We start from the raw sequence: 26,945 nt of genomic DNA, 5'->3' as shown, positions 1-26,945 counted from the left end.
TTCAAAAAACTGCTTTATCAGCTTCTTGACTTCTGAAATCCATGTTGGCTGTAAATTTAAATTATTTTAGTGGCCAACATATTAAAAAAAAGGCAGGGATTTTAAGATGCCAGGCCTAACGTTAAGGACAGACTTCTTGTAGGTCTGACTACTTTGATCCACACACCTCTCTGGATTTATTTAATGTTACCTGCATGCACGTGATGACTGTAGAGTTTGCACTTTTTTTTTTTTTTTTTAAGTTTCAAGAGATAAAGCTGGGGCTTAATTCCTCTCCCATTTTGTTTATATACCTCATTTTTGTAGAATTCATATTTTGCCCATGATTCAGCTCTTATTCTAAATAGAGTAAGAGCACCAAATGGTTCAGACTTTACAGCAGGCTCTCCAAAACGAAAATACATTCCACCTTCCAGAGAGCCTTTGTCTCAAATCAGGCAGGGACCAGCAGGGCCGAAGGTGACTGAAGAAACCCCTCTTTCCTCACCCGGTCCTTATATCAACAAGTTGGATGGATCTCTGCCACCAGTGTCCCTGGTACCAGGCACTGAAACAGCAGAGTTTTGCTCAATAGTAGAAGTTATGTGTAAGATTTCACTTTTAGCAGATGATGAGTATACTGGAGTTGAAAGGACTGATTAGTGTTAGAGGATATAAACTGTAAGAGGAGCAAAACATGCAAGCAGGTATCTACAGCTGGAAAGAACCATTAGCTCTTGCCCTACGAAACAGCTTTGTTTCACTAAGGATTCAGTTTGCAGGTAAACTGTGATACCTTACTTTGTAGGAACAAGTTTCTAGAAAAGCTGACACGGTTGGAGTGTGAACAATATCATTACAGGATATCAGATCAGGCAAAGAAAATATTATGTGAGGGGTAAAGAGGGTCTAGAATTTTAATTTTTCTATTAAAAATGAGGAAAAAAGCCAATCTTTCTGTAAATTATTAAAAAACAATTTCTGCTTCATTTTATATGCTCTAGGGACAATAGCTGTTCAACTTGTAAATTCTGTTAGAGAACAGCATCTAGTTCTTCACTGCATTTGGGCAGGCTGATTTCAGTTAGATTTTGAGTCTCGTCTTCTCCAGGAAGAGGATTGAGAAGCTACAATTTTGGAGTTATACTAAGACAAGTAAATAGTAGTCCCGCAGTTCCTGCAATAGCAAAGAGTGTAAAAGGGATTGTGGCATTTGTGGATGCTATGAAGTTTTGCAAATACGCTATTGTGCATACTTTTTAGATCAAAACTATTTGTGAATCAGATTTTATCATTCTCAAATCATAGAATATAAGTTTGAAAAACACACTTGCACTTTCATTTGACTTCTCTCTGAAGGAACTGTATTTCATTTGACTTCTCTCTGAAGGAACTGTATTTCATTTCCTTTAAATAGCCAGGGAAATAAATGCTTGAAGCTGTCATTCCTGGGGACTATTGACTCCAGCACAGAAATAATTGGAAAATCCCTGAAGAAAATGGTGATAAAATTGATCTCTCAAAGGTGGAACTGAAGTCTTCCCTCCCCAACACACACTTCGTAATAAAAAGTAAAGAAACACTATCTGTGTTTTTTACTGCAGAATCCATTCTACTTTTTTGTTTTATAAGGATTCCATTTATTTTTATTGCTCCTAAGTCACAGAAGTTAGTAGATAACAGTAATAAGGCAATATTTTGTATATCTTTCAAAGTGCTTGGAAAAATGCTACATCTGGAATCAATGTAGTCTGGAACTCTCCTGGTCCAGCACGTTTTTGGTTAGTTTCACTGCTTTATTTTATGAATAAAAGAGTTGGTCTCCAAGTCACTTTTCCCACATCATTAGTGACACTAATTAATTAAAATTAGAAGGAAAACTGAAATTGCTGCAAGGAAGTCACAGAATCTCACACTGGCTCCTAAAAAGCCTTGTGTCACAGGAGTAACAGATATGCTGAAATATCGCTTTAAGGAAAATATAGCTCAGTCTTTACAATGCTATTGGTTTTGCAGTGCCACTTGGGAAGATCCTTCCTTTTCTGGGTGCAGGCTGGTCCATGGCTCTGGGCAATTACAAGGTGATCAGTACATCTAGAGACATGTTTAAGTCTGAGTTTCTTACATGCATGGGCAACAGTGCTGTTAGCAAGTAATGGTTCTCAGGGTTAATAACGGCAGAAGATAGAGTTAGTGCATTTTGGGGCATCTGATGCTCTGAGCCTCAGTACAAATGAAATACTTTAAGCCTGATTGTTTGGAAAAAGACATAGAATTTCTCATTTGAAAAAAAATTGCTCAATGAAAATGTGAAGATGTTATACTGCCTATACCTATTTTCTTCCATGATCCATAAGTGAAGTCCAAGAAAATTTTGCAATTTATAAGGAAACTTAAGTCTTGAATGCATGTAGCATCTTAAATGATTCATATTCTCCATCTGGAAATTATTTTGTTATTTTTGATATTAGAAAAGCATCCAAAAATCTGTTTTAAAAGCTTAAGTAAACTAAATCACACCTTTGTATTTTAAAATGCAGCACATTTTAAAATGCAGCATGCATATTTTAAAATGAAGCAACAAAGTCTGTAACGCCTTTTTACTTCACAAGTAATATATCAGAATATAGTATCATATGCCCACATGCTGTTGATAACGCTTTTCATTTGCCTAATCATGAGGTTTAATATACAAGAATAACATTAAAGTTACTTCATCTTAGAGGCAATAGAAAAAAATACCTGGGTTTTTTCCTTCCTTTTTTTTTGTGTTTGTCTGTTGGGGTTTTTTGTGAAGCTATGTTAAGTTTTATAATTATCCAGTTGCTTTGGACTAAAAATAGTTCTTAGCATGTCAAGTGACTTTTCAAGCTAACCTCTCAGTAGACTTTAATCTGCATTACAAGCTAGAAATCTTTGAAGCTTATCATGTTTAATTTGCACAGCAAAGCCCAGAAAAGAAGTAAAAGAAAATGCAAGGGAGGGAGTCACAGCAGGGCAAGCAAATTCAAACCAAGTCAGTCACATTACATGGTTGGGTTTCTTGTACGTATTCGGTCCTCCACATGCTAGTTTAACCTAAAGAATGACCAAAACCAACTGTTAAATAAAATTAACTAGTTGCAATAAGCAGACCAATGCTTCTAGGAATAGAAACCTAGGACAAGACTGAGGTTAAATGTATCTTTGTTTATATAACATTTTGTTTGGTGTAATGATGCCACTAAGTATTAGCCATATTTAAAAACGTTTCATTATCTTGGCATTATCTGTTCATTGCTTTGTGCACGCTGTAAGGAGGAAAGCATGCATTTAAGATTGTTCTTTTGTTGGGGGAGGGATCCTGCCCCAGAGCACATGCAATCTAAAGGGACTGGGAACAGGAATAGAGTATATCCAGACCAAGCTAGTGATCTATCTACTTTATTATTTTCCTTTCAGTGAAGACAGTGAGGTTAGGATAGTTTCACCATGAAGAGGTGCTGTTAACTTGAAAATGGTAAGCTAAAGCTTGCTAGGCAGTTCTTTATTTTGGAGTATAATTCTATTTACTAACTAAAGATGAATAGCTCAAGCTAAATCAGTAAGACATTGTTACTACTTTTCCCAGTTCCATAAGACTGCTATGAAATCCCCCAACCTCCTGCCCACCATGAAGCCAGTTGGAAAGAGCCACTTACCCGAATGTTGATCTGTTTGTCGTGAAGCACTCTCTGCAGCTCCAGAAGGCTGCCCTTCAGTGTCCTGAGCTTCACAGCCAGCTGCTCTGCCTCGTCCTTGGTGTGAGCCTTCCCCTCCATAAGCAAGTTCTCGTTGTGCACAGACAACTCTGATAAGGCTACCACCTTCTGCTCTATTTCAACCAGCATGTTCTGCAGCAGCAAAAACAAAGAACCAAATTCATACATTTTCCAGCATCTGTCACGCTTTCTGGCAAGACGACCTGTGGCCTACCTCACCCGTTGCCAAGCTAAGGGCAAGTCAGATTATCACTGCTTTGCCTTCCAGTCCCTTTCAGAATCCTTAGGAATATGCTTGCAAATGTTTGCATTTGCCATTTCTGTGCAACCTTTTTCAAAATAGGAAATTAAAAAGTTATTGGAAGCAAAGGATTTGTTGTAGAGGAGATGCTCTTTATTTGCACGTTAAAGGTAAGGGTGGTTAAGATGCTAGACTGGCATCCATAATGACAAGAAACAGAGCACGCAGCTGGAGTTACTTCTTCTTCTTTCATGTACACTTAGCGAAATGCTTCCTACCTCCTCCTATGTGTTGCTCTGGCTGCATTGATAAGCCTCTCTTCTCACTATTTGCTCTTTCCGATTGGTGCATGATGGACTTAAGGATTTCTGCATAATCCTCTTTAGTCTAAAGAGAGATTTAAAGTGACAAATCTCTGGCATGTTTATTCTCAAAAGCTACTTTCCTGATATTGCATTAACCATTCATGTATTACAGGCACAGTTCATATTTTGATCTTCCAGACTCAAAGTTCATACAATTCTTGCTCAATAACCTAGCCTGACATCAGTTGTTTGTTTTCATAGCAACCGTCAAGTATAAACTTACAAATATTGCTCCTGAAGGAATGTGTGCAGGATAAAATGGGCAGAGTCTCTAAAAAGTGGAAAAAATATAGGACTCTATATAAACTTACTGTATTAAGATTTTAAGAACCAGCAAAAGAACAGCAGTATTAACTTTTCCACAAAGTTAACTGTTCTTTTTAATTTTGAGTTTCCTACAGATTATATTAAAAAAATTACTGCTTTGTTTAAGTTCACGGGGTTTATCTATATACAACAAACAGCTCCCAAGGACGGGTGATGAAAGAACACTTGAGAATGAGCAGACTGAAAATTCCAGTAATGAAGCGGTGTCGGTGGAAATTTAACTAGATGTTTAATCCATTGGACTTATATGAAACTTAACTCCCATTTATCCTAAAATAGTTGAGATCCTCATTCTTTGATATGAAAAGGGATCTTTTGTCCATCTGTCTCTTGTCTATCTTGTAACTTCAATTATAATGATCACAGAGTTCTAAACTCTCATTTAAAAATGGAAAACTCCCACTAATTTGAGAACCTGGATGTTATGACTGATCCAAGTCTTGTTAATAAAAGCATATGCAATTACTGCTATTGCAGCACAATGTTTTTCCTCAGTTGTTTTGTTATTCTGGGTTGATTAATACTAAATTCATAAAAATAGTAACTGCTGATAATTATACTTTACTTTTGAATGAGGGTAGGGATTACTCCTGAAGAAAACACAACATTGTCCCAGTCACCCTAGTGGGAGTGTGTTCTTCAGCTGGAAAAGGAGGAGTAGGAAAGTACCCTGCAGGTGTTTTCATACCTATCAAGCAAGCTGTTCAACAACTCTAGCTTGAGTGGAGCAAAAACAGCAAGTGAAGTGAATACAAGACCTTTAAAGCAAAACAAAATGCCCTCCGAAAGTTGTAGAGCTTCAAACGTTCTTGCAGTCAGGATATCTTCTTTTCCTACTGCTACGTTTACATGCGCTTTCTAAAGCACTGTTTGCAATCTTTAAAGAAATGAAGAACAGGCTATATTTTATTTCACAAACCATTGATAAAGCTAACTGAGCATATATGAGGTGCTAAGGAGCTCTGAAACTTCCTCCCCCCTAATATGCTGGGTCATCCCACTCAATAATGGCCTTAACATTAATGCTCCATATCTGCCTCTTCATTCAGATAAAGCTGTATCTATCCTGTTCATCTAAACATTACAGGACTGATAATTTTACCTGACAGTCTACCAGCTGTGCTTCCATGTCCATAGGTTCCTCAGCAGTAACCAGAGCAGTGTCCAGTGTTGCTCGGGTATTGAGTAGCCAGTGGTCAAGCTCATCAGCTTCACAACGGTACCTTTGAAGAGCTTGCTCTTGCCGCTGTTCTTCCAGCTGCTCGTTCAGTTTTTCCTAGAGGTACAAATTATATTTTACTTTTTAAAAGAAATACACCACAACCATCACTTTTAAAAAAATTTCCCTCTCTGTCTCTCACAACTTCTATATAGTATTTTTAAGCCATAATAAGCCCTTTCTTCCTAAGTTGGAAACCTTTACAAAATATTACTGCTTTCAATCGATGAGCATGCTTTTCTGGTGACTGAAATTCTGTTTCAGTTCAGTTGCTGTATTTCTGCTTCCTTCAATAGATCTCTACTGTTACAGCCTTCTAAAGGTGAGGTCTTTTCTGGCTCCTCTTGCTGCTCTCCTTTGGGCTTCCGCCACATTGATTCAGTTTGCTCAATTAGCACAGCACTGTTCGCTTAGGGAGAAAGATGCATGGGGACACAGAGCTGGGAGTGGGCTGCAGGGAAAGGACAGCAGCTTTGCCTTTTTTGGCAGCAGCAGCAGGCTGTTATATAGCCTTATTGTCTCTCAAGAGAGGAAGAGAGGGGTTCTTCAAGGACCCAGCAGGGTACTGGTGGGCCTTTGGTGTAGCCACAGTGGGTAAAGAGAATACCAAAGAGCTGTCTACCTTGTCTGAGCCCTTGGAGGATCCCTGTGCTGTGGGGTGTGGAAGGACATTAAGCTCCAATGGGCACTGCAGCAACAGCATCGCAGCAACAGATTCCCTGGCTCCATCCATTAGCTGGTCCATCCATTGGACAGACAGGGAGCGATCGGCAAGACTTGCTCACCCTTTAATAGTCCCACATGAACTTGAAAACTGGCTGAAGAGCTGGGCCCAGAGGGTGGTGATCAGTGGCACAAAGTCTAGTGAGAGGCCAGTAATGAGCCTCAGCAAGGTTACTGATGACACAAAATGGGAGGAGTGGCTGATACACCAAAGAGTTGTGCTGCCATCCAGATGGACCCTGACAGGCTGAAGAAATGGGCTGACCGGAACCTCACGAAGCTGAACAAAGGGAACCGCAAAGTCCTGCACCTGGGGAGGAACAACCCTAGGCACCAGTATGTGCTGCAGGCTGACCAGCTGGAAAGCAGCTTGGCAGAAAAGGACATGGGAGTCCTGGTGGACACCAAGTTGAACATGAGCCAGGAATGTGCCCTTGTGGCAAAGAAGGCAAATGGTATCCTGGGCTGCATTAGGAGGAGTGTTGCCAGCAGGTGGAGGGAAGTGATCCTTCCCCTCTACTTAACGCTGGTGAGTCCACACCTGGAGTACTATGTCCAGTACTGGGCTTCCCAGTACAAGAGAGATACAGAGCTCTGGAGAGAGTAGAGAGGATTGCGGGAATAAGAAATGGAGAGAATGGGATGGTCAGGATCTTTAGATGTATCAGATAATGTGGAACCTAAGCATGCTGCAAATGGTATGGAACAAGGAGAGAAGGTTGTACTGGAGCTGGCTGGGATGGAGTTAACATCATCGCAGCCTGCTTTGCAACTGTGGCTAAAACTGTGTTGATAACGCAGCAATGTTTTGGCTATTGCTGAACAGTGCTTGCACAGCATTAAGGTTTTCTTTCCAACTGCTCCTCACAAAGGCCACTAGGCTGGGGGTGGGCAAAAGGTTGGGAGAGGACATAGGACAGCAGACCTGAACTGACCAAAGGGATATTCCATACCATATGATATCATGCTCAGCAATAAAAGCTCTGGAAAAGGCGCGGGAGCATTTGTGGTTATGGCGTTTGCCTTCCCAAGCAATTGTTACACGTCCTGAGACCCTGCTTTTCAGGAAAGTGGCTAAACATCTGCCTGCTGATGGGGAAGTAGTGAATAAGTTCATTAGCTTGCATGCACAGCTTCTCCTTACTCTATTAAGCTGTCATTATCTCAATCCATGAATCTTTTTTACTGTCTTCTATTTTTTCCCCATTCCACAGGAGAGGAGAGTGAGGGTAGGTGTTTGGCTGCTGGCCAGGGTCAACCTACCACACTTCTGTAAGGAAATTCAGACCTATATGCGCAGGGCAAATCCCTCACACAGGGGAGTGTTTGCACAGCTTTTCTGAATGCTTAATTTTAATGGGAAAATTAATAATTGCATGTGAGCATAATTTAAAGACTAATGATAGTTGTTAAGCGTCTCAAATAATCCAGAGCCGAACAGTTCTCAAGCTCTAGTTATTTACATTAGGTCCACAGAAAGAACAATATTACCAATCCATACCCTCAACAGCAAAATGTTTTCATTACCTATTCTATCTGTATTGCTACATTTACATCCCTGCAGTGTTCTGGAAGATTTTATCTGTGAAATCAGAGCTATAACGTGCACAAGTTAAATTACTGAATATTGTCTGCATACCATACATATTTCTTAGCCAGGATTATTGGCGGATACTTGTGCTATTGTACCAAAGTAACTGTCAGAATCCTAACCATAGTTAAGAGTAGTATTTTTGACTCATGCTTTATCTTGAAATTATTAGTTAGCATCTCCTCCTAAGTGCTATCAGGAAGTTTGTAAGATCCAGTATGGGGTGTAAGCTGTAAACAGTAGGATCCCTATTCTACTTCCAGCTCCTTATTTTTATGTAAAAGTCATTTTTCTTCTGAGAAGTAAAACTTAGTGCAATTTTTTAAGAATAACAAAGATATTTTCTGAGGACCTGTTCACTGTCTCAGGTGACTGCACAGAACTAATGGAGCTGGTGCGCCCTGGGACTCCCCTGTAATCTAGGTAGATCCACAGAGCCAATTCTCACTCAAGTCTCTCAGAATCAATTGATGCTGGAAATTATGAAGGCAGCAGTTTCTGTGTTTATGAATTCACTGCTGCACTTCTTAGCAGTACAGCAGTAAAGCTGCCTTGCAGTGTTCAAAGTAGCCAAACTGTAGCCAGCTTTGGCATGACTGCATTTTCTTACCTGTATAATATACATAGCAACATTCCTATATGTAAAGGAATTTTTAAAAATCACCTTAGTATTAAAGGATTTTTGGTAAAACTGGGAGACAAGGAAATAAATGGGTGCATCTTCCATGATAGAAGTTTGCATGCAAATCACTGGGAAGATGAGCGTAGACAACAATGCAATGGCTTGGAAAAGGTGTTATTTCTTGTTTTAAGCTTTCCCCTTTCTCTTGTCTCCCAGTTTGGACAGGTGACTCCTCAAAAGTTTACTGTAGATAACATGACTTTTAATACCTGCACTTCACTACTTCTGTGGAGGACAAGGAATACCAAGGGAACCTATTGAGAAAATGACAATGTGGATATTAAAAAAAAAAAAAAAAAAAAAAGACTCCTGCAGTGTGTTTCCAAGTTCCTTCTGGTTACTTATCACCTAGCATTAAGATGAGGGACTAGCTAAAGAAGAACAATAATTTATTAGTGAAAGGAATTGTGAGAAATGAGCAGAACTGAAAATGACTTTTTAAATTATCAGCATTCAATGGTTACTAAGGACTTTGGTGAAAGTACAGGTCTGCCAAAAGAGGCTCTCAAAATCTGGAATGTGATCCAAAAGACCCACTCCTAGAGTTTTTTTCTTGTACCTCTAATAGTTGTCGTTTTCCTGATGCCTTCATTCGAATTGTGGCCATTCGTTCTGCCAAGACTGTGAGAGTGGACTGCAATGCCAGCTGATCAGCAGCTTCTGCATCCAGTGGTTCTGAAACCAGCTCCTGGGCTAATGATGTCTGAAGCTCAGTGATTTCTTCTTGTAACATTAAAATCTCATCCATCAAAGCCTATTTAGAAAGGAGAGCAGAGAAAGTATTTGCTTCATTTATCAGTGAGAAGAAAGTATCTCAGGAGGCATAGGCTTAATATAAAATTCAAGGTGACTGTCCCAAGGGAGCATGAGGAACATAGAGTAGTCCATTATATCACTGCTGGTTTGATAGAGTCAGAATTTAGAAGGACTGAGTCCTGCTTTTAGATGCTTAAGCTAGGATCATGCATCTGATAACTGAAATATGAATTTAATTACTTACCTTGAATTTCAAACATATCGCGAGAAGGAATTCTTTTGGAAATATTATACATTTCACAGAAAGTATTATTATACAGAAGATTTATTCTTCCAACTAATTTTCTAGAGGGTATTCTAGTAGATACAATAAAGATAATGAACAAGTAAGTGAGTATGTGTTTGTGAGAGAGGAAGAGGAGCATGTATATGTAATATATGTAAACATCCAGAGATTAACTCCAGGATGCAAAAGAAGTTCCTACTATAATTCTTATCCTATAAATCCATTTCCAAGATACCTACAAAAGGATGCTGCATGAGCAATACCTTAGCGCAGATACTTTACTTTCATGTCTGATAGTATATACACATTGGATGCATGGGACATCACACAGTGCTACAAAAGCCAAATGTTACCCTTTTCAGGTCATGGAGTTCCTACTGAAATGAGAACCGGCCCCACCAGATAGTTTCAAGCTATCAGATAGATAGAAGGCTTGGATGATTACAACTTGGACATATGTCAGACTGGTTACTTGATAAAGTATTCTCTTATTATTCAGAATATCATTTCTCGAGACTTCCCCTGGGAGGGAATTTTTCGTGTGTTTTGGTTTGTTTGTCTTGTTTAACAAGGCAAAGATTGTATTTAGATCCATTTACAATGCATCAGTGTTGGCTGTGATCTTAGTAAATTTGGGAACATTATAAATAGTCTGATATATGTAGCAGCACTGATGCTGAAGAACAGTATGTGTAGGTGTCACTGAACACAATCTTTGACAAAAGATTTTGCTGAAAATTTTGATTGGACAAACTCTTATGATCTGTTCTACTTTTTTAAAAGGTTCCTTATTAAAAGAATCCCCATCACACCAACTTTAGAACTGCGGGAAGTCCAGAAAGGCAAGACATACAGTTAACAGAGAAGGTTCATAAAACTAATGCATGTTTTTGAGTCATGCAGCCATGAAGAACGCCACTATCTAAAAAAAGGGAACTAAAGATATACAGGTAATGCATGCTCTCCCTCTGTTTCTCACATGTAAGTTTTTACCTGATGTTCAGCCATCTGGCTCTCCGGGCTTTTGGCTGGTTCCAGACTCTCATTTAGTTTGATCTCAACGGTCTCCATTTTTGTGGATATAGACTGGAGTGTGTCCTGATATTTCTGTTGACGCTCAAGAGCTTCATAGAGGGTGCGCTGTTTTTCACTGATCTGAAGAGGAATGGAAGATATAAATTCTGACCTCTGATACAGGATTTGCTCTTTCCTCTGCTTCATACCTCCCTAGGCTTACAAGACTAAAACCAAAAACTTGCAGCAAGTTTTCAAAAGTATAAATTATAAAGCAAAACATCCATATTAAAAATATTTATCTGTTTAAACATCATCAGACAAATCCTAGGTTCTGTGACAGAAAAAAAATGGACTTTAATAAGCAGGGAAAACCCAGGCACATTCTCATGCCTTATTTTAGATTTTATGCACTCAAACATGTGGATATGCACAATTTACTAGATGCATAGTTCTTAATACCCCATAATAGCTACTGTGCCTCTGCAAAGAATTAAAGTTTATAGCATGTGATCAAAACTTTGACCATTTTCATACATCACTGAATGATTATGCTGCAGTACTATGTAGAAATGTGTTGACTCGGTATTTGGAGACACTGGATTCTTGGGCCTTTTTTGCTAACTCATCCAGCATGAGTCGATTTCCCTGTTAGGTTATGGAATATAGTCTGAAAATAGCCAGTATTTCTGAAGGCAACTACCAGCCTTAATGACTCTTATTTTTTCTTAATGGAGGTCCATCCTGCACAGGCTTTCAAACAAAGAACAAAGCCAGCGTAATATAATATCACAACTAACAATTCTTGTTACCACCTGAAAACCAAGAACTGCAGAGAAGAATATTAGCTGAGCCAGTTCTCTGCATTTTATTCCTCACAAGCTAGCTGATTATTTTGAACCCTCCACATGAAGACTTACCACATTTTTCAGTGTTTCCCAAGAGCGCTGCAAATCATCCAATTTGGCACTAGCAGCTGATTCTAAGCCTGGTTCGTAAAACTCCTGGGTGGCTGAAGTGCTGGGTTGAATTTTAGCAGCTTCTGTCTGCAACTGTTCAGCAGATAAGGCCAACTGTTCAGCAGATAAGGCTTGATAATAAGCAATGTCCTACAAGTACGAAGCACATTATTGAACTTTCAAAACACAAGATACTGCATAAGAATATCGCCCCACATACTGCCCCATTGCATATGTCCATTAAAATAGAACCCACAAAACCAAAGCCACCAGGAAACCTCTGAGCAACACAGTAAATAAGTATTTAATAGTAGTACACTGAGCATGGTTTGGAGCTTCACTATGATGAAGATTGCGGATGCATTTTTTTCATGTTCATATTAGCTAGGACGCACAGGAGGCAACTGTGGACAGACATGGAAAGACTGGGAGGGGAGTGCTACAAGTGAGAGTGTTGTTCTAGCATCATCACAACTACACATGGGGAAAACCCATAACAACAGACAATGGGTTACGGTACTGTAGGTGGCAAAGAATATCACCCTAATGAACACTAGCACAGAGAAGGCAACAGAAGAACCAAAAAGGAATATGTTGAAGGACTAGTCAATGATGTAAGAAAGAGTATGAAGCACTAGCTTATAGCAAGCCTTCAAACAAACAGGTACTCTCAACTAACTTATAAAAGACAGTGGGAAAAGAGACCAAAAATGCTAAGGAAAATGGGCAGATGTTCAAGTTACCATTGAAAATTCAGGGTGGAACTGTTTCTCACTATAACTTCTATACTTAGTGTATCGGGATTTCTTCAATTATTGCAGGTGACAATTAAAAAGATCTACAGAAAATGTAAAATTAAGGAAACATGCACAGTATCTATATTTAAGTCAGGAAAGCAGACTTGATGACAAGGATTGTTTCAAACTGAAACCATGTATGACAGTTACCACCGCATCTATTTGGAAGGTGAAAAATGCTGCAACCTTCCTTCTTGTCACTTAGTACCCCACTTAGTGAACTATGCTCCAGACCATGAGACGCAGCAGCTGTTGTCCAGTTTCCTCAATCATTTTGAATTTGTAAATGCCCCTGGTGAAAACTTTAAGACACAGTTTTGCTGCCAGTGAAATCAGTAAGAGATTTTCCACTGATTTCTGTTAGGTTGGACCAAACCTCCTTTCAGGCAGCTCTCAGGAGTTGTCACAATATTTTCATAAGAAGTTGCTCAAAATCTGCTGAAAAGTGTACTTGGAAAATCCTCCTCCAATGATTGCAAATTTCTCAAATTACTTCTTTCTTGACCCTGTCTGATGGGGAGGAAAATTCAGCATGTCGAGCCATGTGACTAGAGAAAACTAAGTGCCTTTCACTTGACAACTTACAGAGCTGTGTCTACCAAATAGATCACAGACCATTTGCTGTACTTCAAATGTAAGAGTATAAATGTATATAAATACCTGAAGGGAGGGTGCAAAGAAAACAGAACCAGGCTCTTTTCAGTGGTGCCAGTGACAGGACAAGGGGCATTGACCACAAGCTGAAACACAGGAGGTTCCCTCTGAACATCAGGAAAGACTTTTTTTACTGTGAGGGTGACTGAGCACTGGGACAGGCTGCCCAGGGAGGTTGTGGAGTCTCCATCCTTGGAGATACTCAAAAGCCACCTGGATGTAGTCCCAGACAACCTGCTGTATGTGGCCCAGCTTGAGGAAGGGGGTTGGACCAGATGACCTCCAGAGGTCCCTTCCAACCTCAACCGTTCTCTGATTCTGTATAGGTGTATAAAAGCTAGGTACTAAACAAGACTACTTCTGAGGTACCAGAGCTCAGAGTATAATTAGGATCCTAATTTGGAGCAGAATCTTTATTTCCCAATGTCATTTCAGTATGTTATGTAATACCATAAGTGAACAAAACCAAACAAGCTCTGGAAGAGCATAGAAACCAGGTCACTCCCCAGGCACAGTCACCTCTTGGGCTCTCTTTCTAACCAAACCTAGGGAGCACAGAATGCCCACCTGTCCCAGAAAACACCCCGTCACCCAGCAGCTGCACAGATATGGTTCTTCAGTCCTTCCCCCAAGAATGAAGACACTTACCAGGTTATGTGCTTCATGTAGGGACATTTTAACAATTAAGGTGCTACTCACAGATCACCACCAATATTTTTAAAGGGAGGCAGCAGCCAAGAGTGTATTTTACAGACAGCTCAATCACACATCTTTACTGAGGATACCTGAAAAAGTCAGTCTCTCCAGAGAAACAGAAGACCCAAGAATGGACAGCACTTCAAACTGCCCAAAAGTGTCAGATGAGGTACTACTTCAAAGGCAATAATTGGGAAACTTGAAAAATTTAATGATGAAAGTGTTTACGATGTCCAGGAGCAACAGGGAATAGGTAACAGCTTAGCACAGCATTCAGTACCGCAATTTCAGAACTTTTTACTCTGACCACAAGTATCTTTCCAAGTCACAGTGAAAAATTGCACCAGTGCAGGCAACTTCTCATTTTGCCTTGTCTGCAGCCACTCTCTAGCCCTCAGCTAGTCCGCTCTCAAGGCCAAGAGAAAAACTGTGCTTCTGAGACTTCTTAATCATCATTTCCAGAATAAAGACCTTGCTTTTAAAAGAGGGGAAAGCAATCCCTTTCCCCGTCTTTCCATCTACTTTTTGGAGCAAACAACATGGCAGTTTCTTTTTGGTAGGGCTTTAACGCTGACAGAGTGAATCCAGATGTTCTTACACATAACAGATTTTGTTCCCCCTATAAAGGGCCTAATGTTTCATGCCCTCTTTTATGAAAACTAGCCAATGAAAAGTACTCAAGCTTTGCTGTTAGGATGTAGGAGCAAAGGGTTTGTTTAGATTTCAAAAGATATTTAACAGGGGCTGTTGCATCATCGATGAGGAAGGAGAAAGAATGATTAAACAGGCTGTGAATGAGGAGATAGAAAGACATTTAACAGTGACCCAGTGCTGAAGACTTGAATCACAGGATCAGCTGTGGCCTCCAAGACTTTGCGTCAACACTTCAGCTTTTGCAATTCAATTGCTCTGCATTATGCATCTGGAAAGTAAGTTTTAAAAGAATGTGCTAAATTTTAATCAACTGTATCTTTGGGTAAGCATGAGAAGTTTTAGCCCCAGAGGATTCTCATTCAGTACTGCAGCACAGATGAAGCGCCTGATTTTGCTATACATCAAAATAAACTGCATTAAAGGACTGTTATCTATTGCTGAAATATTATACTCTGTCAAATCCCTCAGCCTTTTAAAAGTTAACATTTTTATAGTTGCTCCCCACTACCCCCCCCCAGCTGTTTTTAGAGGAGTTTCAGTACAGTACAAACAACCTGGGCAACTGTTAACTTATAACAGTGCTAGATCTGTCACTTTCTTGTATTTATGGTCTTGGTTTAATCTATTTCAATACACAGAACCAATATTTCCACTAACATGCACTTGGCATTTGTTTTATATTTTCATTACTTGTTAGCAATGTAAAAATAGTGCATAGATGTCTCAGTTCAGACTAGCCACATTTCACCATTAAGAGATGCTTGGAAACCCTGATGAAAGACTATACATAGATTACTAGGGATTAATTTAAAAACAGTCTTAACACCCAACCTTCCCTCCCAAAAACACCCCACTTCATATCAGCTTTTAATTTTTTTCCAAAGACTAGATCAATGTAATTCTTTGCTTTCTAGAGTTCCTGTTCACATGTTTTTCTGATACTTTGCAGGTGATTTTCCTGTGAGAAATTATTTCTCTTAACACTGGCTACTTTTTAAAACAAAACATTTCCAAATTAGTTTTGCTGAGTCTTTTACTGAATACAAAATATTTTTAACTTACATTTAAGCTCCTAATCCACTATTGTCTAAGTTGTTTTGTTTTTTTTTAACCAACCTTTTTTTCTGAAGTCTCCCTGGACATTCATGGTGATCAGCACTAGCAGTTTCATAGCTTCTTCAGCTTTAATCTCATGTCAGTGTGAACCTAAGCATTTTGTAAGTAAACCACTGCATTTTGGAATGTTCTTCCGCTTATTGTTTAGTACGTGCAGTTCATTTCAACATTAACCACACTGAAGAAACCTTCATCTGTCAGGTTTTTAGATTATTATAACACCAGCGATTTTCTCTCTTTCAAAGACCTTCTGCTAAATGAAAGATGTAATCTTTTCGTTCAATTTTGCCCCGTAAATCACAGGTTCTAAAACTTGCATTTTAGTCGGCTCATGGTGCAACAGCATCTTCACTGGATTTTCCTTATAATTTGAGTTATTGGAGCTCTTAATCTATTTTTTTCATTTTCAGAGAAATGTAATGAACTGACACTGAATTTCTTTATTAGAAAGCAAGCTGCTCTTGCTCCTTTAACTCTGTCTGATTAACACTGTCATAAGATTTTTGTGCTGAAATATATAGCTGCCTTTCTACTGTAAGTAAACTTTACTGGGAAATGTATGATTATCTGAAATGACAGAACACTAGAAAAATCCTTCTCATTCATTATAGAACTTTTTATTATGAAGGTAACTTTATAACTTTATTATTATGAAGGTTTTGTCACTATTCTTACTATCTTACCTTAGTATTCTTTCTTATGTCAGTTCATGAAAACGAATCATTTATATTTAGCAACTTCTATAGCGCCATATGCATCTTTGAAATGAGTGGAAGGAATTAGTGGGCAACTTACTCAAACTTCTCTATTTCTACTCAGCAATGCAACACTATACCATTCTACCCTTTAAGTCTGCAGTGGTCAATCTTGGAGGCAGCCACAAATGAAAAAACAAACAAACAACCACAAAACCCACAACATGATGAATGCAGCGAGGTAGTGACTGCTCCTAAGGCTCATTTCTAAACTTCTAAAGCGTAACATTCTATGTGTATCTTCATGTGCGTGATGCTCAATGAGCTGGTTCATTGCTCACATTTTAATCAACGCTGATGTACACTTGTTGCTATTAGAAGTGCCAGAGTCCTCAGTTTTGATTTAAAATCTAGCTTTAGCGATTTCACTGATCTGCCTCATTAGCACTTAAAATAGACTGTCACTCAGAGTATGGAATGAACAATACATGAAAGTTAATACTTGAATGCTTTGAAGTGGAAGGTAGACTGTGGCTTCAGTGCTACAATGCCAATGGTACTGTAAGATAGATGTATATGGACATAATGTGATGTTTTATAATGAGCAGTACAAAATTGCATTTTTTCTCAGGATGCAAGATTCCATTGAGTACTACTGTGAAAATAAAAATTAGGTTATAAATAGAAAATAGTACTGACATGGACGAGCTTTGTAATTGTCAATTTTTTTTTTTTTAAAGCAGTGAAGAGCTGTAACATCCAATTTATACATTTTAAACTCAGAGGTCTATATTTGTATCCACTTTGGACTAGAACCTGAAGGTTCAGTCAGGTCAGAGGTTAAGCCTCAGATCCTTGGAGCTATAGGTAAATATTATTTCAGAGGATTAAATAAACCACCTGTGGAATGGAACCATGCATGTCTCTGAGATAAAAGCCGAATGAATGCCAAGAGGGAGGTACCTGGTTAACAGAAGCATCTGTATTAGCCACAGGTGAGGGAGAGCGACAGGCAGGCGGAGAAGAAATCTCACTGTTGGTGCCCTCCTCCCCAGACTCCTCAGTGACAGGGGAGAGCAGCGTGTGACAGCGACCAGCAGTCATCTGCCACAGGAAAAGCAACCCCAGAACACAGGAAGAAAATCAGTTACCTCAACTTAGGTTTGACTTAGCTTGAGATCAAAACAAGAAAAACAACACGTGGCCAGAATTACCGTGACATTATTTAGTCATACTTAACACTATTACATTTACCAGCTTAAAAATCTGGTTCAATTAACAGTCTCATTTGCTTGTCATACTTCAGTATGAACATGCTCTCCTGTACCCTAATGAATTTAAAAGAAAATGTACGGCAAGCAACTCAATAATAACAAATTAGGGTTGCCTAAATGTCTTCTAATACAATCACTGCTGCATATGGAAACACTATGGAGAGCTACAGAATAACGCAGTACTGGCCTCAGTGTCCAGGCCTGGTTAGAACACCAAGTAACAGACTTAAAATATAAAATACACACTATCCAATAGCAACATATTTTTCTTGCTTCCCCAATGTTGTTATACAGTGATAAATCCTGAAATCCGCACTCTATTTTCACTCAGACAAAAATCCCAATAGCATCAACAGTATGTTTGTAATGAGACCCAATTAGAAACAAACAAAAGCAGAGTAATTCAAACATGAGGCCTATGGTAGTACTTAGCCAGCGTGCATTTCCAACACACTCTTCTGAGAATACAGCAGCATACTGTCAATTATCACATCAACATTTTAGGACAAGAGCTTTAAAAATATAGTGTGTAAAACCTATACACTGCAACATGTTATGAAAGAATATTTATTCTGCTTTTATCTTATTCCTGCAATTCAGTAGTTTCTTAGCATTTGCTCTTGCATGCCGACAGCTATGAAAAAGCACTGTATTTGCATCTTATTACAGACAACTTCCACTGGTATTTGTCTGTTAAATAACTTCATCCTTTATCAACAAGTCTCGAAAACCCGTGTAAAGGAAAATACAGTAAGGGGAAGCTGCAGCTTGTTTGGTTTGCCACACTCCAGCCATTTCAAAAGCAAAATGTAGATGTGAGCTGCGGCAACTTGCTACATAGGACTGTTGCAATGATGCAAAAGCAAGCAGCTCAGATAAACAGTACCGAGACCAACGCATTCCTTACCATGACCACCGAGGGATGAGCGGGGTGTGCTGGGAGCAGGTCTGAATCCAGCTCCTCCATTCCCTCTGAAAGCCCCTCCACTTCTGTCACTGTCAGCAGCATGGTGGCATGTTTTGCTTTCATTGTCAGCATCTTGCACTTCGAATTCAAAGAAGCAATTTGCTCCTGGTATCCTTTGATCTTCTGAGCCAGCTCCTGAGGAAACATTTTTTTTTCCCTAATGCAGAGGCAGCCAATAAAGGCCACAGGACCTGCAGCATTTCAGCTTCCGTGGCGAAGGCAAGCTCTCCCCTCCAAGCCCAGCCAATAACATCATAGCACTGCCTCTCAGAAACCCCGCATGAGCCGCTGCACTAGCTGACAAGCTGGATGTTGCTAGTGGAGGGAACAAGTCAGGCTGCGTCTGGCTGCACAGCTAAACCGCAGAGCCGAGAGCTTTGAAGCGGAACCGGAAAAGTGCTGCAAAAAGCTCTGTGTACAGGGTAATTGCAGAAGGGAGGGAGAAACACCGCACGCTTGCATCCAGCCTGAACCTGACACGACGTCTATAAGCTTCAGACTGCAGCAAAGGGGAACTCCTCTTCCTCTTCCTGTCCTATTTTTTTCTCCTGTTCTATTTCCATTTATTTGAGGAAGATGAAGCTTCTCCGCATAGTGCATGCCATGGAAATGAGGTCATGTGGTAAGCACAGCTGTAAAAAATGCCCCGCTCAGCTCTTGCGAGAAAGAATGAATTGTTCAAACAGTAACTCACAGGGTCTAACAAGATCAAATGTGAGATGAACAATCAGTCACACAATAAGATTAAACGCAGACTGGACCGCTTTTTGCCAGTGTTTGGATAAGCTATAGTTTAATCTTGTTTTGGTTTTGTGTAAGTCTTCAGAATTAAAAACTGAGCTGCACACAGTACTAACCTTTCTTTAAAGAGAGCTGGGGAATCTGGCCTGAAGCAGAGCATATTTTAAAATAATGGTTTTTATGGCTACGAAATGGTCTATCTGCACGGCCAAACGCCATCATAAGTTTAAGTTTAGTCAGAGAAGAAAGATGGAAATGAATAGCCTTAGAAACTAACTTGTCTTCTCTCCTACCCTGTTCTGCTGCCCAGTTCAGTGTCCACTTTCAAAGATTTCAATTAATATACTTAAAATAAAAGATGGTGAAAGATTTTCACTTTTCTGCCAAAGCTATTGTTCCTGTCTACCTAGAGGCTCAGTAACATGATAGAATTTTGATCTATGAAGTGAAAACATTTGTGTAAGCTTACCTGCTAAATCAGCGATTATTCATTCAAATATATATTTCTACTTTATTTTTATATCTGCTTTTATTTCTTCAACAAACACAAGTTTTCAAGGAAAAATAGCAACAGAAGTTGCAAGATCTAGTAGGTATAATAATAAATAATTACAATACCTTTTAAAAAGTAAATAAGATTACTGCTTGTAAAATTAAAAGATTTTTTTGGTTGTATAACATTTTCAGGGAACCATTTCCTCAAAATCACAGTGCAGAACAGTCATAGTGAGAAATGCAGAGTTAGAAATGGAAGCAGCACACAGACTGAGGATGATACTTTACTGCCTGGGTTTCAATGGTATGTGGTCACTGTCTATCATGTTAGCAACAAAAGGAGCGCTCTTGGAGCTCCAAGGCTTACCTTGGAGATTAAGCAAAGTCTTGAGTATAAAACATCAACTAGATCAATTGAAAACCAAACTGCAATCAAATCAAGCCATAACTTTAATGTCTAGCAGCTGGAATAGTTATCTGCTCTGTTTGGCAAGTACCAGTCATTCGCTAATGCTCAATGAATGACATCTCTGGGGCTCAGTGGGAAATTATTGTCATTCAATATACTCACTTAACTCCATTAATATTACTGAGATGCAATAACATTTGTGGCATTAATGTCCAATGCACTGAGTATCTAACATACCTCTCTCAACTGAAAACAATGAAAAGGAAAAGGAGGCAAAAATGTGATTGTGAAAAAAATAAAGCAGCTTATAAAAGCAATGTCCTATGAGGTGCTGTATTATCCATTAAAATAATTCACAAGTACAGAGATACTTGCCCATATTCTTATCTGAAAGTCTAAAGAAACACAGTTCAGTAAACATAGTTCCAGAGTGTAACTAGTTACATACATGCATAGTAATACAAGCTTCCTACAAATCAGGGCGTACTTTCCTTCTACTTTTTGTCTCTTATTTTAATTCTAAATATAGCTACTACAAATGTCCCTTTAAGTTCTTGTTCATGCAGGCTTCAACAGGGAATCTGGCAACTGATGTTTTCTTAAATTAATAACACAGGTAACAAGCATCTTGACAGACTTGCCTTTTGAAGTAGTATAATAACATAGGGTTCAATATATCCCCTTCATGCTATGCTTTTCCACAGGTATTTAGCAGACAAAACATGAGCCAAAAATATGCATATATCAGCCTTTCAAAACTCCTTACTCCTAAACATGGAAAGCTTGCAAGTATGAAACCTGTCCACTCTGGTTGATCCCAACATGTGCAACAGAGTAAAGCTGCTGTCTTCCTGCAGACATTTAGGGCTCCTAGCTACTGAACTTGTTCAAATGCAGATGAAACTTCAAGCTGCCCCATTTTTAATTCCTTCCTCCCTGCAGCATCATTCCTTCCTCTAGCAATATTACCCTGTATCGCTGAAGTCACTTTCCTGCATTTGCTGTTCCAGAACATTTGAATAGAGAATAGTAGCATTTTTAATTCAGTACTAAAAAAACAGAAGTGTTTGTTTAAGCAGACTGCTCTGCATTATACTAAGTAACTTTTGCAAGAACTGGATAGAAAGAGAGCAACACCTATAACATTAGATTGTATTACATAATAGCACAGATAGCTTTTAATGCAAAGGTAAAGAAATGGTGCCATCTGGTGCCAAAAGTGACACACAGAGTTCAGTGGTGCATTTTCTATCCCAAGAAATACACAACAGACAGAGGAATGGGAAAGGGGCTCAGGAGCTCCCATGCCAGCACAGCGAGAAGACGGCACAGAGAGTATCCCAACTCATTCGAGGGCTGAAGGTCAATGAGTTTGAGGGCAGGACCTGTAACTCCACAGGACAAAACTCTTCCCAACAATGACTTTAAAAGAAGCCTTTGGAGTGAATGTTGCAGAGTTTTCCTCCAAATCTACTGTGGTTTTCATGTGATTCAAGTCCCTTGTTGTTCTTTTACAGAATGTTACTGGGATGGAAATGAGTAATTTAGGATATATATATATATATAAAAGGATCACTGAACTAGCAGTGATCACCTGAGTAACTGCTTGACATTGACTCCTGGGACACTCCTCCATCAAGTACCTATGTTAACTGTCCCTTAATTATGCAACACTTTCATTTGTCATAATGTTGCCTGGAGATTAGGACACACCTAACTGAATAAACAAATGAATACTCCACACTGTACCAATAGTTTCCTATCTGGTATTAAGCCTATCTGCTCAACTAGTCTTGAGCAAGTCTGAAAAGCTACTCAGCTAATTTATGACCATTGCTTATGAAAGATTTTTGGGTCAATGAGCTGCCATTGAGCCCATGTTGTTGCATTTTGGCTCTCCTACCTCATGATGCGAAATCTGGACCTGGAGTTCCTGGATGTTGCTGGTTGCTATTGGCTTGTCTTGGATCTCACGATGGGCACCCTCTATCATTTGCTGTAAATGTTTCATTTCTTGCTCATACTGCTCATACTGAACCACTGCTTCCTAGAGAGGGAAAAAAATATTAAGTGTCTACATGGAAACTTACTTAGTCCAAGCAAAACTCATCTCCCTTCTGAAGTGGAGCAAACTTGCATCTATTTTGCAGTTGCATCTGGATAAGCAAAGCAGGAATATACTCAGGAAAAAGTCCGTTCAGAAATACTGTGAACTGCAATGAATTCAATGGTTTCATTTATTTAACTATTTCCAAAAAACAGTTCACATAACATGATGTTTTAGATATCCAGTATAAGGAGCTAGAACATCTGCTTCCAAGTATCTGCACCAAACATATCCACCAAAGGATAGCATTGCCTAGTCTCATGGTTTTACTATAAAGCATTTTCATCTGCTTTTTCACTTCAAGCCTCCATTTATGAAGTGGAAAGACTGTATGAAAAAGTTACATTTTACAGAAAATACAACTGGGAGAGGATTACGGAAATTGATTCAGACTGTTATTCTACCAGTGTGGTATCAGTTCTTTCTATCACAGATTCACCAGCAGTTTGTCTAACCTGTTTTTAAAACTTTTCAGTGTGAGTTTGTATCCTTCCTTGTACTTAAGTATCATTAAGTATCCTTAGTGATTGAAAGTCTCTTCTGTTACCTAACTTGAAGCTCTGTAGTTGTACCCTAGCTCACTATGTATTTTTCTATCACTAAAGAGCAGGAAAGAAAAGCTTATTCTCTTCTTCTTTGGAAATACCTTTTATATGTTTAGGTATGAATTCAATATAGTTTTCTTGTATTTAGCAAAACTTGAAAACGTGAATTTAATAGATGCTGAATGACACCAAAATCAGAAAGCAAATATATATACATTTTAAAAAAGAGAAAAAAAAAAATCTTATTTCTATCCTAGAAAGCTATTTATTTAACTCAATAGTATTTATGCAATCATTATAAGCAGTTGACGTTATAATGATATATTAATTTCATTAACTGATTATATATATTATAAAATTAACCTGCATATTATTGTTGTATATTAGCTATTTGTCTAGTTAATCCTAACAGCATTACAAAGACCACAGCAAGATCAAGGAGAGAAGAGAGATGAGAGTCTGATGAGTAAATCAACAATTACCATGATCATGAATGTTAAACCCCCCCAAAATACGGAGTCAGAAATTACTAAAACTTAGTGGGGAACTTCCTAATGGCACTACATGGAAAAGAGGCATGCACAGAGATATGAAATTCTCTGTTTTCATCACAATTTGTATGGCACTGTGGAAGTTACTCGGAGTAATTTATGGGAGGGAGTTGCACTTGCCTGCATGATGTTGCACTGCTGAATGGCAGTGTGCTGCAGGCGGCTGGCCTCCTCCTGGAGCCGAAGGGCACTGTGGCACATTGGCAGGCCGGTGACCACCTCTTCAGGGATCCTCAGGGCACTCTGACAGACTTGTACTGCATGAACTTTTGGCTTCAGTGACTCCATTTCAGACAACAGATGCTAGAAACAAAGTCAGTGCCACAATAAGCCAGTTCTGCAGAACTCCCAGAGCGTTTCATGCAGCAAAAGGAAAATGAGTTCAAGCACTAAAACAAACAAATTTTATTATATGTTTTCTAAATTGAATATAATCAGGACACACTTTGTCTGGAGTTGCTCATTCTGAAATAAGCATTCTTTTAAATATTAGTTAAGCAAAAAGCCCATATAATAGGAATAAAAACAATTCATGAAAAAGCATAGTAGTATCTATTTCTAAGTGTCTAAGTACAAAAATATTTCTGTTACCATATTTGAAAAAAATATCTTTACAAAATCCACAAATCAAAGCAGCATAGGAGTCAGTTATGTATACACATATTTTAATGTTAAAATCCAAGTGGAACTCCCTGCTGAGACACAGAAGCACATTTGCAAACCAGCAAATGAATCCTGTTGTGTTCACAGCCTTCCTTTGAAAATACAAACTATGGCTGAAAATGTTGCTTAAAATTCAAAAGGCAATCAAACAGAAAGAAACACAGCTACACAGAAATCTTTTCCTTTCAATAATCACAGGCTGGATGCCTTTGTTCATAGTCTCTATTCTGTTCACAATGTCCATTCAAGCTGTCTGTTCATATGCATGAGAAGGGTCTAAGTGCAATGACTGGAGAATAGATTTTGATCAGCATTCTTTTTATCTTCATTGGGGAGTTTAATGTATTCACAGACAGAAGAAGAAAAACAATTAAAAAAAAAAGAAAAAGGCAAAGTTGATGAAAAGGGCCTTAGCACATTAGAAAAAGATTTTAAGTTCAATAGATATAAATCAGCTAGACAATGTATGTGGCAAACAGGGATAAAGGGACTGGTCGTCTCCCTTCTCCTATACCATATGCAGAAAGATAGCAAAGTGCGTCTGAAGTGCATACTGATGAGAGGATTGTGGTTTGTTCTTTATTTCTGTGACTTCATGACATATGGTGGATAGTCTAACCAGAGATTTGGTATAATGACCTATTCCTCGACATCACTAGTGAGGCCTCTCCTCTAGCAGGCCCCATACTTCTGGCAAAGGGTGCCTTTATTGTGTAACTGGCACCCAGAGGTACCCTGGGGGCTGCATGCCAGCCAGGCACTCTCCAAGACTCCCTCTCTGGTCTGGTGAAACAGGTGGGTGGGGGCTACAGCCCCTTTCTGTACAAAAGAAAGTCATACCGTGAGACCTCCTAGAGCCAGGACAAAGAATACACGTAAACAACAGTGTAAGCTCCATATACCTTTACTCTTACAGTGGGTGATGTGTTTCACTTACACTCTTCAATGCCATATTCTGAAATTTGGCTGCAAGTCCCTAGAATAAAGACTGCATATTTTAATCAAAAGGGAAAGCTCTGCAAATTTACCTTCATCTGTATGTTTTTCTGCAGATTTTAATCCTAAAGTGGACCTGTTGACATTTAGCTTCCACTGGCAGACTAGGACAGTTAAATCTCTATATTGGTTTGCAGCAAGAAACATTCCTTAAGCAACTCAGAAAGCTATAACTTGGGTTATTTTTCTTGTCATGAGTCTGAGACCAAAAATAACAAATTGACAAATCTCTGTAGTAGGCCAAGTGCAATACAGAAAGCAGTAATATCTTATGGAGATAATTCAACTAAACATATAAAAATGTAACTGGGCTTAAGGAAAACTGAATTTTCTCTTAGCTTTCCAGTTGATTAGTGGGGGAGCTAGCAACACACACTCTCATCGCATCTCTATCTGTAAAATGGTGATAACAATCTAGACTTCTTTTTGAAGTACTTTAAGAACCTGTTGATGAAAAGCACTGGATAAGAACTGAGCTTTATTGTTATTATTAATATGATTAAACTTGGACTGGATGCACATTTCTCAGAATTGCATCAACCTAAGAACAAACTCATAAAGGATTATACTTTGACCATTCTCTTTGAGGGAATGATTTTTCCCGTTCCATACCTTATTCCTTTGGCAGTGATTTGGGGCTAGACTCTGAAACAATGACCCACCTAAGAAACACCACGTTCGGTCTCACCAACGTTCATTATTCTTTGTGTAAGCTCACACTACTCAAGTGCTAACTTTGAGGTCCTGGCCTTTTACCTGTCTGTGAGAAAGTTGCTCTTTCAAGCTCAAATGCCCGAGCTCTGGAGAGGTCAGTGTGGCTTGGGCTTGCTCCAGAGCAGCCTGCAGGGCTCTCAGCTCAACTTCAAATTTCTTCATGTCCTGTAGCACAACATATTTGATTCAGGGATAAATAAGAAAAAAAAAAAAAATCACTATAAATATATCTGTCTGGATTTTGTAGCTACGTCCCTTATATACAGTGCCAAAACTAATTCATAGTTTTAACAATGAATTTTAAATGTTTAAAATATTGCATAAAAATAGCAGTCATATGACAGTCTAGAAAAAGAGGTCTCTAAGTCAGAGTTATTATTTTAAGTACTTCCTCAATCTCAAATACAGCATGTACTTTCTAAAGCTAATTTCATAAAGTTTGAGGCCTAGAAAGGAACTCAAGATGTCCTCTAGTCATATTCCTGTAATAAGACAGGACGTAACTGTCTTATCTTTACAGACTGTTCTTAAAGACCACTATCAGTGGAGTCCCACTTATCTCTACAGACAACATATTCCACTGTTTCAGTACTCTTTTTTTGTAGAAAGTTTTTTTTGATGGTCTGACATGAAGTTACCTTTTGTTGCAATTTCAAACCTCTACTTACTATCCCATTAACAATAGACATGAAGAACAAATTATTTTTATTCTCTCTAAATACATCATATGTTAGGATAATCCTTTTTTATGCATCTTTTCTACAAATTTATACACACATCAGAGTCACATATCACAATCATCACTATCCTCTGTTCTTTCTACAGTTGGTCCACATCTTTCTTCAAGTGCAAAACTGGACACAGCTGAAAACCCGCTAGTGACCAATAGGTAGAACAAAAGGACTACTTCACATGCCTTACTATTATATACTTTATTTGCTGCATGGTACTTTTATTTTTTACAACAATGTGACATTGTTCACCCATTT

The 26,945-nt window shown here is 38.8% G+C and overlaps 1 protein-coding gene across 1 annotated transcript in view; it reads right to left on the bottom strand.

The window, feature by feature from the left end:
• SYNE1 (spectrin repeat containing nuclear envelope protein 1) overlaps window positions 1–26,945 on the bottom strand; it is a 269,690-nt gene that overhangs the window by 87,953 nt on the left and 154,792 nt on the right. The window contains exons 87-96 of the mRNA XM_075498968.1: window positions 25,999–26,121; window positions 23,704–23,886; window positions 22,284–22,427; window positions 18,676–18,870; window positions 17,458–17,598; window positions 11,844–12,032; window positions 10,903–11,064; window positions 9,427–9,621; window positions 5,755–5,928; window positions 3,660–3,851 (exon numbers count right to left, since the gene is read on the bottom strand). Coding sequence (XP_075355083.1) covers window positions 3,660–3,851; window positions 5,755–5,928; window positions 9,427–9,621; window positions 10,903–11,064; window positions 11,844–12,032; window positions 17,458–17,598; window positions 18,676–18,870; window positions 22,284–22,427; window positions 23,704–23,886; window positions 25,999–26,121 — 1,698 coding nt within the window. The remainder of the gene's footprint in view (window positions 1–3,659; window positions 3,852–5,754; window positions 5,929–9,426; window positions 9,622–10,902; window positions 11,065–11,843; window positions 12,033–17,457; window positions 17,599–18,675; window positions 18,871–22,283; window positions 22,428–23,703; window positions 23,887–25,998; window positions 26,122–26,945) is intronic.

Source organism: Mycteria americana, chromosome 3 (assembly GCF_035582795.1).
Source record: "Mycteria americana isolate JAX WOST 10 ecotype Jacksonville Zoo and Gardens chromosome 3, USCA_MyAme_1.0, whole genome shotgun sequence".
NCBI classification, from domain to species: Eukaryota; Metazoa; Chordata; class Aves; order Ciconiiformes; family Ciconiidae; genus Mycteria; species Mycteria americana.
The sequence above is the reverse complement of the archived record's forward strand: the minus strand, read 5'-3'. Positions and strand labels throughout refer to the sequence as shown.